The 14,531-nt window shown below is 35.3% G+C and overlaps 1 protein-coding gene across 9 annotated transcripts in view; it reads left to right on the top strand.

Annotated features, from left to right (window-relative positions):
* MECOM (MDS1 and EVI1 complex locus) overlaps positions 1 to 14,531 on the top strand; it is a 541,277-nt gene that overhangs the window by 465,669 nt on the left and 61,077 nt on the right. For 8 of the 9 annotated variants that reach the window (XM_039337462.1, XM_039337445.1, XM_039337453.1 and 5 more), the window contains one exon: positions 1,856 to 1,990. In XM_039337462.1, the coding sequence (XP_039193396.1) occupies positions 1,856 to 1,990 (135 nt within the window). Of the gene's footprint in view, positions 1 to 60; positions 282 to 1,855; positions 1,991 to 14,531 lie in introns of those variants that run through there. The other variant, XM_039337470.1, reaches the window with a different exon arrangement.

Here is a 14,531-nt window from a genome sequence, read left to right as displayed (position 1 = left end):
TCTCAATATCCCTTCTGCCCAGTTCTTGGGCTTCAGGAAGAGGCCCAGATAAATCTGGACGGGCCTCCTGCACGGAGTCTTTTTCTATATGTGTGCAAGTATTCTTCTGTCCTGTCCAGCCATTTCTCTGAACCCAGGGAGGCTTGTTTGAAGCACACTGTTGGTTCCTCGAGCACGTCTTCACCCAAAGATCGGATTTTTATTTTATTTTTACTTTGCTTTATTTTGTTTATTGGCTGTCTCCCTGATGATCCAGCCAAAGTCTCAGGTGATGCGGAGAGGTTAGTGGGGTTTCTTCTGGAGGGAGGTGGAAGTAATTTTGCCCTGGAAGCTGAAAGCTCAACTTTTCTTTCTGTGTGCAATGGAGGCGCTGGGCCAAATGCACAAAGCCCCATGTGTAAAAAAGATTCCAAGGCTTAATTCTTCTCCTGGAATTGACTTTGAAGTTGGTTTTCACCCCTGGAAGGCCCCTCTTTTCGGAGCATGCATTAAACATTAAAAATTGGTGGCACCCTTGTTGGTTTAAGTGCCTGCTGCTTAACAAAACATACAAGAGGCACTTTCTCAGTGCTCCCTTGCCTTGTGCCCTGGGCTTTGTGCCTCTTGAAGTTTTGTGAAGAGTTAATGATGTAAAACTGCTTCTGGGTGATTACCTGAACTCCTGGGGGGGGGGGAATGTTCTCAGGCTAGGAACATGTTGCCCTCCAGTTCTTGACTTTAGCCTCAGGTGAGCCAGAATAAGGTAGCTTTATCCACTAGGTTCATTTAGTTACTGAATTGGAGCTAGGAACTGAGATTGTTTATTCTTTCAGAGGAAACTTAATTTAGGATTTTATTAAGAGGAGATGATACCAGGATTCTTAAGACATAACAATTCAAAAACAAGAATTACTATGAATCTAAACATGCGCTTTTACATTTCAGACTTTGCGTAATCTCTTCTTTTCTACAATTTCCTATAAACTTATATTGGTTTTGGCTTTGGTGCTGTTTTGTTGTTGTTGGTAGTGGTGGTAATTTTGTTTTTACAATTGTACCGTGGGGTTTTGTCTAAAGTCGACAAGGGAAATCTGTGAATCTAAGGAGTATACATTTTGAAATAGCTGAAATCTCAGATGAGGCCTCCAGAACAGGCAAATTGTGATATTGCATTATAATATTTAGTCTTATCATAATATTCTTATGGTGTATTATTTTTAATATAGCCTATAGCAATCACATTAATTTTGCATTTTTTTTTCATCTGAACAAATTTAGGGCATATGCCAAAAGCAGCTACATTCTGAACAAGTGTTTACACTTTATTGTATTTATTTTCTTTGGTGTGGTATAAAAGGGGCTCTGTTGTTAGGCAATTCTCACAGTTTTATCCTTTGACTGCACAGTATATAAAATTTAAAGTACAATTACTTCTTCCAAACCTAATCTTTTTTCTAACCAGTGAAATTTTGTTTTGGAAAAGATATATTAAATGTAAACTGTTAAGAAGCAACTTATAGATATGACGCTAGCCAATTTTGCATCTGTTTGCCAATAACCAAACCTAACATTTTGTAAAAACTCATGACTATTCACATGAGTTTTCATTAAAGAATTCAGGATTTTTCCACCACATTTTGATTATAGATAAATATGTTGTAAGAGATATATCTGTGTGACAGAGTAATTGTTCTTTTAATTACTGGGGCCTATTTAATCTAATTGTTTTTGTGAAGTCCACTGAAGAAGCATACTTCATTATAAAACACGCTTAAGCTCTTTTCTGTTTGTTTATTTGAAGGACTGTGATTTATTTTCAAACTAGTCGAATGAGACCAAAGCAACAACGATGTCTTGTTTTCTATTTTCTCTCTAGATCTTGGATGAGCATTACAATGTGAAATTCTGTGTTGATGCCAGCCAGCCAGATGTAGGAAATTGGCTAAAGTATATCAAATTTGCTGGATGCTACTATCAGCCTAATCTTGTTGCATGTCAGATCAGTGATCAGGTATGTAGTGAACATTTTCTGAACTTAGTTTTAGCAGCGTTCCATGGGAGAAAACAAAATAGTAGCCAATCTCAAGTTGTTGATGTGTGCTAATGTAATTATTGGATAGAGGTGTGAGGGAGAGGAAACAGTTTAAAAGCAAAAGATATTTTTACAAAAGCAATGTTACCCAAGTTAATGCACTTTTGGCTACATTTATTTTAAGAATGAAACATGGGATGCATATTATTTATACATATGTGAAGTTATCTGCTTTTCTATGTCTTTAATATTTGGAAATTAATATGTAGCTAACCAGAATATTTAATTCTTAGTTTTAAACTTAGAGATATTTGGCACACATCTCTGAAATGGAAAGCTTTTTTTTTTAAGACGAACTTTACCAATATAATTCAGATATCTGCTATCTATCAGTTTTGAGGCATTATTTTTTCTGGACATGGATAATTTTTCTCTCCATTATTAAACAAAATTGGTTTTACTTTTTTTCTTGATAATTTAGGAATGTCAAACACGATAGGAATTAAAAGTTAATTATATTTGTTCTGAGGGATAGAAATTCCTGAATGGTTTTATTTTGGAATGGGATAGTATTTGTCTTTGTGTCATTGCTTCAGATACATAATTTAAACTGTGAATACAAAGTAATTTATAATTTTTCCCTTTTAAAAATTAATAGGATGAAATATTTGAGGTTGACTGATTTTCTTAAAAATTGAATTTGTATTTTTCATATTAATAAACTATCATTTTTTATAGTAGAAAACAACCTGCTCCATTTTTATATAGGAAAAATGAGTTTACAATCCTTAATATGCATTTCTTACGGTAGTATGTGCTTACATACATACTTACCTGCAAGGCAGCATCAATGATCTCAATGGAAAATGCTTCTCAGTAAATATATAGAGAATTGCTCTGTAAATAAGGTATAGTTTTCATACATGTTATTTTATTTAATTACTTTGTTGTTTTATTTATTTACCTTGATATAACATGGTAAATAAAATCACAAGTAGGTACAAATCTTCAATAGATAACAGTTCTTGCGAATCAGATCCTTACTGTAGTCAGTTTGTTCTTATCTTCTCTGCTGTTTACAGCATCCCACAAATTCACAGAGCAAAATAACATATGCATTCTTTTAAATTTGTGGCCATCTATCTTTTTAAGCAGTGACCTCTTAAGCACAGCACCCCCCCCCACCACTAAATATGTAAAGGAAGGTTGAACAAACAAAAAAACTGGGCCATATCAGTTTTCTTGCCGACCACATGGTTCAAGTAAAGAAGCAATAAAAGGCCATTAGCAAATGAAATATACATTCAGAATGTTGCTGTCTGGTTGGCAAAGAAAAATGATCTATCCTGAGATTGTGCAGGCAATTGCAGAAAGGAAACGGCAGTGTTGTGCTCAATTTATTTTTACCTGTAGTAAAGGTTTAGCTGTGGGAAAAAAGAAGAAGGAAAATATAATAAATAAATCCAAATGGATTTAAGGGAGGGAGGGGGGAGAAGGCTGGCTTAAGGCCTGCATCTTGATCATGTACTAAAAATAACAAAACATATGGCAGACTGAAAGAGAAACACATCTAGAATATGGAACAATCGCTCCAACAGTTTCACCGAGATGGGAGTGGACATCATGCAACTCATTATTTTTCGATGTTTACATTTTTCACATTTGGTAATGGCATTTGTACTTTTGCCAACAACTCTTTTTTTAAAAAAAAAAAATCATGTTTATTTTGTGCCACTTGTAGTTCATATTTAGGTAACTGATCTTTCTTCAAACCTGTAAATAAATAGCTACTTGTTCTTTAGGTAGTATGCAGTAATAAAAGAAAAAGAAATGACAGTCATGTCATACACATCTCTATATCCAGTTAACAATTATACATACATTTAATATTTGATACAATATATTTCAAACCAATATATTCATATATTAAACAGAGTGAAGGATCCCATTTTAAGCTATAAACTAAATGTTTATCCATAGAATGAGCTTCTCCTTCTGTTAAGAGACATTGAGAGTCAGGTAGCATACAAGGTTAATGCATTTTTATTACTATATTCCAACGCAAATATGTATGGGGATTTAGTAAACTATCATGAAACACCATAGGATTTTGATTTTATACAATGAAATGTCTGCTAGAACAGCTGAGGGTACTATTCACCATGTTGTCACCCACTCCATTCCTCCATAAGGAAGAACGGCTGTCAACTGGTGAATTAGCTTTCCTGATCACTTAATAATATATCTCAAGCAATGGGGGCATTCATTAACTGCTGAGATCAACCGAGGATACATGATTAGCGGTAACTGTGTTAATGTCTAATTAGCTCAAATTAACCTATAAAATTAGTAGGAAAACACTCTTCTTTATCAGGCATGAGAAAGAGTTATTTATCAGGTTTAATCGATAGTATGAACACTATTTTACTGGGCTTGAAAGTTGGAGAGACTGCAGATGTGACTTGTAAGGTGTTGGTGACATGACTTTCAAAATGTGTCTCAAAATCTAGCAGAAAGGGAAGGAAGGAAGGAAGGAAGGAAGGAAGGAAGGAAGGAAGGAAGGAAGGAAGGAAGGAAGGAAGGAAGGAAATTGTGTTCTATTTGTGCTTAAGCATTGCTTTTGGACTTTATTTGTCAAAATTCTTTGCCACTCTTCTCTGAGGTCATATTTCATCACTTTGGATCAACTTTACAAAAGAACAGGGTTCCTTCTTATAACTGCATAAATAAGCTGTACTAAGATGAACAACTTCAGAATAACAGGATGCAGTCAAAATATGTATGCTGAAAACAACTCATATTTCATTTGATTGAAAGTAGAGCAGGACTTTTAAGACTGGATGGGGGAGATTCATTCTCCCTTTGCAGTAAAGTTGATCTAGAATTTCCCAGGTCTGTCCTATTATCTCCTGTCACGTCTAATAACTTTTAAAAGAGTGTAATTCAAGATGCTAACAAATAATGAATTCCAAACTCTGTGCAACTAGTTATTGCTGTTTTTGTATGCACTAGGATATCAGGAATTCTTATAATGTACTTTAAAGGGGTTTTATCAGTTACATTTATATTTTCCAATCTGAAATCAGTTTTGAATTGATAGGAGGTTCAGCAATTCGCTAGAATTTTTCTTTTACTTGCTGCAGGAAGAAATTTGGCCTGTTTGGTTTCATACCAAGATTTAAGACATGACTGTGCCTCTCTTTTCAATAGCTTCAAGGTCCTATTGCTGCTAGTAGTTTATAACAAATTAATATCTAATGCAGTAATATACTTCACATAATTATAAACAGTAAGATAATGCAAATGTTTGTGTTTGCATACATATAAGTGATATTTTAAAAACTAATTGAAGGCAGCTATTTTATTAGCTGAATTTTTATATTTGGGAAATTATAATATCGAGGAGCTGGTTTTGTCTGGCATAGTGAGAACATTCAAATATATTGCATTTAAATGTAAGATATCTGCTTCTCCGATGTTAGGGAAACATGGATATGGAAATTTGCAGATTTTTAAAAGGACATTCAATAATCACCCTGCATTTCACAAGTAGAAATCTCTCTTTTATTTATTAAAACAAAACTGTTGCCATCCAGCATATGAAACAAATAAATATAATGTTGAAGTGACAAACACAAAAGTGCAGAAAAAGAACTGATGCTAAGCGAAAAATTGTTTATTAATAAGAAAGCTCTGGTACATCTTGAATGTATGCATGCTTAATCAGCCTCAGGTTGGAGAAAATCCACTGAATTCCAGAACTGTGCAATTGTAAATATGCTTACTGGGGAATAATTCTTACTGAATGCAGCAGAAAGAGCCTATTTCTCAGTAAATTTTTAGATGCCCTGTAAATGTAACAACAATGGAAACCTCATTTAAAAAGATAACAATATGTTTCATCAACATAATCAACAATTGACTAGTTTTTGAAACAGTCAGAGGGCCTATTATATTTTAGATATTAAAAGCATGTATATATCTACTTAAGGCTCCATTTTGTCATAAAACAGACGATGCATCTTTAGTGCTTCTACCAGAATTAGACTACCTTAGGAACTTTTTTCTGATTTGCATTACAAAAGTCATATTTTGTTATATCTTACTATACTCTGGAAATAAACACAATAATTACTATATATTTACTCAAGCATACAGCATCTATTATATATACTTTTTTTTCAAACAAACTTTCCTAGACCTTTTAAAACATATAAATATACACCAAAAAATTTTAAATGTTGTAAAAGTTTAAAGTTTTTTACACTTATATAAGCTCAGCAACAGGTCCCATCTGTTTAAGTAATAATTTTCTTGTTACTGAAGATACACTGAAGCTTAACTTGGTGAATTTATATTGATATCAATTTCCCTTAGAGTTCAGGTTTGTCAAACATTTTTTATATCCAAACTTTTTCAGGGACGTCCATTAAAAAAAGAGGAAACTTTCATCCCAAACTTAAAAAAAATATATATTACCCAGATGCTAGTATTGTTATTTAAACCCAATTATTTCAGTTGATTTAATAACTACTAACACAGATTTATGACCTCACAATTCTGCAGTTCTCTAACTGTTTTAACTGTTTTATAGGTAAGATTAAGAGCCAATTGATACACCTCTTATAAGACTTAAAAAATGGAACTGGGCCACTGCTGAAAATTGTATATTTGAATATACATAAGAGCTATACATTTAGAAAGAATTATTGTTACATTTTAATTTATAACATAAATAGGAAGATTACAAATTTATACATAGGCCGCCCTTCTGATAAAGGATGCATTAATACAGAAGATTCCCATTTTTATAGCCCCTTAAATAAAATAAGATACATTGTGCAAGGTTTGTTTTGTTTTTTGGACAGTGCTATTGTACTTGGAAACTGATTGGAAACTGATTAAAGAGAGAAGCAACCTGGAATTAAGGAGAAACTTCCTAACAGTGAGGACAATTAACCAGCGGAACAGCTGGCCTTCAGAAATCATGGGTGCTCCATCCTTGGAGGATTTTAGAGACTAGACAGTCACTTGTGTGAAATGGTATAGTTCTCCTGCTTGAGCAGGGGGCTGGACTAGAAGATCTCCAAGGTCCCTTCCAGCTCTATTCTATTCTATTCTATTCTATTCTATTCTATTCTATTCTATTCTATTCTATTCTATTCTATTCTATTCTATTTGGTAAGTGAGGATAGCTTTCAATGCTTTTCCAGCAGTGAAACTGAATTTCATTGGTGCTTTTCAAAGTAACTTTCATGGGATGGTCATTCTTTGGTGTAGCAATCAACAGAATCTCCATTTTCAGAAATCAATAGGAACTTACAGAAATCCACATTCTACTAACTTTCTTAAATTTGTGGGTTTGGCTTTTCCTGCTATTCTTGTCTTATACCTTCTATCCTCTGAACATACTAACAAGAAGAGGGTAAGGAAATCAAATAATGATCTTTATACTTCCCAAAGAGGTGATACAAGGACCTAGAGGGGTAGCGTGAGCCATATGGTTTGCCTTGCCAGTAAAATTCACTAACTCTGGGACTGACCCTAGAAAAGCAGCATATAGTCCTACCTTGGAGCGTTCCTTCCCTTAAATTATTTGACAGAAATATTGTTTTCTTTGTGTAAAGAAACAGAGTTACAAATGTTCATTGTTTAGCAAGCCAAACATGATTTGAAAACAGAGTAGTGACACAAGAATTTAAGGCTGGAATTGGCTACCAAGTTATTTCTTCTCTGATTCTTTGAATTATGCACATATATAGCAGTCTTTTCTTACTTATCAACAATGATTCTGTGCTCATTGAGAGCCAAAGCAAGCTTTCTAGAAAGCTTGCAGAGATGAGGGCTGAAGGATACCAGATGCCAGCCAATTCCAGAGGCCATACCCAACTACAAAAAAAAAAAAAACACAAAAAACTGCCTTTCTTGTATTGCTCAATTTTATAGCCTTCAAAAGTGGAGTAGTGAAAATCCCATCCCTTACTGACTGAAACATGCATGCAGTTGATACAAGTGAAAGCAGACCTTCATACTTCAGTGAAAAACTAGATTATCTCGTGTCCTCCAAATAATTTGGACTTTAGTAACCATAATCCTTGACATCATTGTCCAGGATTTTATATTAAGGCATATAAAGGAAACCATATAATTTACTCCTGCTTTATAGGGGTTTTTGAGGATCAAGTTCACAGGTCTTGTATTGGATTTTTGTGGAAGAATTCCTTTCCTAAAATGAAAATATTTTTTTCAACAAATCATTTAATTGCAAATACTACTAATACACATTGATAATATTTGGAGAACTAAGCTTTAATAAGCATAGCCATATAGGCCCAATGCTGACATAAGCATTAAGAAATGTGTTGATGGGAGGTTATCTAAAAATCTTGTAAACATTTAAGATTTAATAGAGGAGATTTAAGACACCAAAAGTGGAAATGGTAAACTGTAATTCATTTACTGTTTTCTGCAGATCCTTACCTTTTCTTTTTGAAAACACAATTAGAATAACAGAGGAAAATTCACTTTGAATTCTACCCAAGGTTGCATTCTGTCACTAAAGTCTTCCAAGAAAATCTAATTGATAAGCACTCCCTTTCTTAAACACTCCTTTTTTCGTGAGGGAAAGTTTGTTAACAGAGCTTTATCATACTATGTAAAGATAGATATCTGTGTCTGACGGGTTGCCACAAAGAAGAGGGAGTCTCAAGTTATTCTCCAAAGCAGGACAAGAAGCAATGGATGGAAACTAGTCAAGGAGAGAAGCAACCTAGAACTAAGGAGAAATTTCCTGACAGTTAGAACAATTAACCAGTGAACAACTTGACTCCAAAAGTTGTGAATGTTCCAATGCTGGAAGTTTTTAAGAAGAGATTGGACAATCATTTGTCTGAGATGGTATAGGGTTTCCTGCCTGAGCAGGGGGTTGGACTAGAAGACCTCCAAGGTCCTTTCCAACTTTACTACTACTACTACTACTACTACTACTACTACTGTTATTATTATTATTATTATTATTATTATTATTATTATTATTACTATTATTATCATCATCATCAAAAGCCATAATTACTATTCATTGTATTGTTTCTCAAAAACTTAGCAACGACTCACATCAAGTCCTAACACATGTGGGGAACTCCAGGTTGTGGATAGATAAGTTTAGAGGAAAGAGACGGAGAAGAATTAAAAAATAATCCATCTATGATAACTTAAAAATGTGAATCTGTGCTGTCCTACAGCACACAAAGGCGATCAAGGCTCATCTCTGAATACACATATAAAATAGCCTTCTCCAATCTGATCATCTTCCATACAGTATGTAGATCTCAATTTCCAGAATTTACACCAATGGAATGCTGGCTGGGGAGTTGAAGTCTACACTTCAATTTAGACTTGAATTTATTTGTTGACCATTTAAGTGTGCATTGGAGTGTGGCCTTAGCCACTATAATTACATATAGTAAGTAGCCAAGTAGGAGACAAAAGAATTGTATCCTAGAACTATTTAACAAAGAAGGAATGAATATTTCCAAATATTAATTTTTTCAACACAATTGACAATTAAAGCCTTTATGATACAATAAATGCTGCCTTTACTATCTTTGTTTAGATTCTCTGCAAAGTTTGCTTGTGCAACCGTTCCTTAGTCCAGCGATTATTCACAATTGTTGTGAAGATTAATTGGCTCTGAATGTGTGGAGTATAAATATTAAAAACTGAAAAGAGGAAATCATTAAAAGAAAATGTATAACAAGCTCATGAATCATATCCAGAAGTGCAATCAGAACAAAGAAATAGAAAATCATACACTCTATTGTTTTCATTACATTAAGTAATTTCTGGCACCTCCAACTCTACCTGTGATTGGTCAGTTCTGAACTCCTAGATCCTACAGACTTTTAAGTAAAATTCCAATGGTTTTAAACTTTAGCTGCTTCAACTACATTGGGCAGGTTTAATGGTAAGTCATTGTGGGAAATGGGGTCTAAAACATCAGAAAGATTACTTATCTCTGAAGAGAAGACCATCTTTCCCATTTCTGCCCCTTCATTATATCTCAATCAAACAGACGCATATCATTGACTAAAACATTTATTTCACTAAATCCCAACAAAGAGCCTTTTGAAAAAATTTATAGTGGTGTTATTGGTTGCCTTGCAGTGTTACCAATATCCACTGGAGAATTATAAAATCTCAGCTTTTCTTAGAAATATCTACTTTGTTCAGTTGTTATGGTGGCAATTCTAATCTGGTTTTCAATTTCTAGCATTTTATAGTTTAAGTGTTTTGCTGTTTTGATTATGTGCAATTTTTAAAGCACAATATAAACTGTTTTTCAAAGGACTTAACAGCCACGTTTGGAGAAGGTGTGGTTTAGAAATTGATAATGGCTGTAGATGTGTATCTGGCCAAGTGTTTACCTGTGCACAGTGCATTCAAGGCAGACTAGATGGCTGTTGTTGGGGACAGTTTGATGCATAAATATGCCAATGTCATACTGTAACTAAGAGGAAACTTTTCTCTTCCTCCTACATAATTTCTAGACAATGAGCTACAGTGCAGATACAAACTGCACTGTAGCTGATCATGCTCCCAAAAGTGGTTGTAGCAAAATTTTAATTTCTGAGACAGTACAGTAGGACTTCCTTGACTTAGAACAGTGTTCCTCCTCATTCTGTGTCCTGGATATGAGTGAAACTACAGAATCCACTGGTTTGCTAGATAGTTCAACATTCATTGTACAATGCCAACCAGCCTAACTCCTTTGGAAATTCAAAAGCAAGGAAATAATCAAAGCACAAACAAAAGCAAAGACCTGATTCACACATTGCATTTAATTATATTTTGTCGAAACAGCCACAATGGCTGGGCTTACCCAATGTATATCCAGTATAAATCATGGCTTGCAGATCACACAACAGAACTTGTCATTCCAAAATCAAACATACTACAGATAGTCCTTGACTTACAACAGTTCATTTAGTGACGGTTCAAAGTTACAATGGAACTGAAAAAAGTGCCATTATGACCATTTTTCACACTTAAGACTGTTGCAACATCCCCATGGTCACATGAACAAAATTTGGATGCTTGGCAACTGGTTCATATTTATGATGGTCACAGTGTCCCAGGGTTATGTGATCCCCTTTTGCAATCTTCTGACAAGCAAAGTTAATGGGAAAGCCAGATGCACTTAGCCAGATGTTTCTAACTTAACAACTGCCACGATTAACTTAACAAATGTGGCAAGAAAGGTTATAAAATGGGGCAAATGTCACTTAACAAATATCTCACTTAGCAACAGAAATTTTGAGCTCAGTTGTGGTTGATGACTATCTCTGTTTCATATCTTGATGACTAATTTTCTATCTGGAGAAAATATAGAAATGGATCTTTATAACTAGGGTATCAATTAAGATCTAGTGCAGGCTTCCATCAGTTGCTTGCAATAAAGGATCAATTTTATGAAATAATTTTAAACCAGTGGTTCTCAACCTGTGGGTCGGGACCCCATTTGGGGTCGAACGACCATTTCACGGGGGTTGCCAAACAAGGCTGTCCGCCATTTTTCCCCCTTTTCTTTGGCCATGCCCCTGGCACCCGGTGATGTATAAGTGGTTGGGGGTCACCACAACATGGGGAACTGTATTATGGGGTCGTGGCATTAGAAAGGTTGAGAACCACTGTAAACAAATCTTTTATATTCTCTTTTCTTCTTATTTTTCTTGTATTGCTTTTATTCAGTTCTAAATGCTGTTTTGAACATGGGATTTGAAAGATGTTAGGATCCCATATTGTACGTGCAGCCCACTTGCTTGGCATCCAGAATTCCCTGTTGCTGGTGGGAAAACAAATATTATGTATTCTTTGGATTTGAAAAAAATATCCTTGGAAAATGTGTATCATTCCTCCTGGGGATAGAAGAAACCTAAATATCTTCTTGCACTAGCAAAGGAGAAGGTATGCCATCACCAAAAAACTCAGCCTTTCTTCAGCACTGGGACAGTGTCCTTTTGCATGTGAGGGCATAAACTAATTTAGGAGTTTGCGATAGATACAGTGATGACAAAATTCTATAAAGGCTGATTTGCTCTTAAACACATAAAGGAAATTCAGAACTGGGGCCTGAGGTTTTTAAATATTGATTTACCCTCAACAACATATAGGATGAAGATCTTCAGAATTAAAAAAAAAAAAAAGATGGGCATGAATGATACAAAGTTCTGCCCAGTGCTTTTTTTCTTGTTTGATTTGCCCAGCAACAGTCACATCTCAGAACACAAAAGAACAGAACAGAACAACAGAGTTGGCAGGGATCTGGGAGGTCTTCTAGTCCAATTCCTTGCACAAGCAAGAGACCCTATACCATTCTGAACAAATGGCTGTCCAATCTCTTAAAAACCTCTAATGATGAAGCACCCACAACTTCTGAAGGAAAGCGGTTCCATTGGTTAATTGTCTCACTGTCAGGAAATTTCTTCTTAGTCCTAGGTTGGTTCTCTCCTTAATTAGTTTCCATCCATTGCTTTTGTCCTTCCTTTTGGTGCTTTGAAAAATAGGTGACCCCCTCTTCTTTGTTGCAGCCCCTCAAATATTGGAACACTACTATCATGTCATCCCTAGTCCTTTTTTTCCACTAGACTACAGCCCGCGATTCATCTTTGTTGTTTTTCTTGACACTCTTTCCAGAGTCTCAACATCTTTTTTTTTATATTGTGGTGATCAAAACTGGATGCAATATTCCAAGCCTATTCCAAGACATTATAAATTGGTACTAACCCTTCATGTAATCTTGATTCTATCCCTCTGTTAATGCAGCCTAGGATTGCATTGGCTTTTTTGGCAAATGCAGCACACTGCTTGTTCATATTTAAGTGATTGTCCACTAGGACACCAAGATCCCTCACACAGTACTGCTATTGATCCAGGTTCCACCTATTCTATATTTGTATATTTGGTTTTTCTTGCCTAACCTTACTTTTCTCACCATCAAATTTCATTTTTTGCAAGGTCCTTCTGGATCTTAAGCCTATCTTCTGGTGTGTTGGCTATTCTTGCCAGCTTGGTATCCTCTGCAAATTTGATGAGTTCCCCTTCTATCCCCTCCTCTAAATTGTTTATAAAGATATTAAAGAATACTGAGCCTAAGACAGAACCTTGCAGTATCCCAGTACTTACTTCCCTCTATCTAGATGTAATTCCATTAAGGACTACAGGTTGATTGTGTCTTAAACTAATTTCCAAGTTGATTACTTGCGGTGTTTGGAGAAGGAAACTTAACGTCCCTGTCTGTTACAGAAAGATATGAGCTTAAGTAAAGGAGAAATTATGCTGCCCCCTTTTATCGATTTTTAAACATTTGGAATAAATGCAGCAGAGGACCAGTTTGGGTAGAGCTAAATCAAAAGAATATATTTGTGAGTTCTTGGCCAACTTTCTGTTCCAGGCAGGATTCACAGTGCTGTTGAAATCCTATCCCTGTGATGACATTAAGACCCCAATAGGCTTCTGGACTGTATGTCTGGTGGACTGATTCTTCTACCCTTACCTCAGGAAAAGGAAGGATCAAATACAGTCTCATTCTCCACTGAGATCTGTTTCCTTGTTTCTTAATGATAGCACCAGAGAACAGCATGTACTAGAAAACAATTTAGCCCATTGCACTGAGCCAGTTCTTTTTTCTTTCCTGTCCAGGATTTGTTAAGTGTAAAATGGGCTGCCCTAGGGAGGCATAAAGACACAATTCCCTCAGCTCAAATTAATTTTGCATTTTGAATGGACAAGGAAGTGGGAGTGTTAACACTATTATCATCTCTCTCTGTCTTTCGTATCATACCCTAAGCCCTGAGAAGCTGATGCCACTTTTAAGCCACAAATGAATATCACAGGAGAGACAGCAGGAAGCAAGATGTGTTCCCATTGTTGCTAGGTTTGTGTTTGCATTATAAATATAAGACCCAAAAGGAAAAGAAAGGGAGCAATGTACTGTAGCTTTCAGGTATGAGAGGCGTTTCTTCCTTTGGAGGAAAAATAAATAAAAAGCAATTGCTTTTCTATCAAATGAAGTGAAAATGATTTTAAAATCAAAGAAATGTTTAGCCCCAGTGCAAGGAAAGTGAAATTTTGAGACTGGGACCTGTTGAGTTTTGTCTCAGTGAAGCTCTGCATTAAATGGTGCCCAGGCTAATAGATGAATTTCCTGAAGATGGCAGAGATGCATACCAGCATTCTAAAAACAGCTCTCTCAACAAGATTAAAAGGGTGAGTTAGACGAGAGAACATGGAAATTCTTTGCTACATTAAGCAGGATTTTCCTGAGACATGAAAACGAATTGCCACTTAGCTCAGCCAGCAGAGTGAGATAAAAGTATATAAAAGAATTCAGAAATATATTCTAGAATTTCCTTAGAGCAGCATAATAAAAAAAAATTACCAGAAAACATCAACACAAGCAAATCTCTTTAGTCTGGTGTACATGTCACAGTGTCATACATCCTCTCCTTTCTCCTTTGAGATG

The sequence above is a fragment of the Crotalus tigris genome, unplaced genomic scaffold (assembly GCF_016545835.1).
Source record: "Crotalus tigris isolate CLP2741 ecotype Arizona unplaced genomic scaffold, ASM1654583v1 scf7180000017549.6302385, whole genome shotgun sequence".
Classification (NCBI taxonomy): domain Eukaryota; kingdom Metazoa; phylum Chordata; class Lepidosauria; order Squamata; family Viperidae; genus Crotalus; species Crotalus tigris.
Note: the sequence above shows the minus strand (reverse complement) of the source record. Positions and strands in the feature narration are given on the sequence as shown.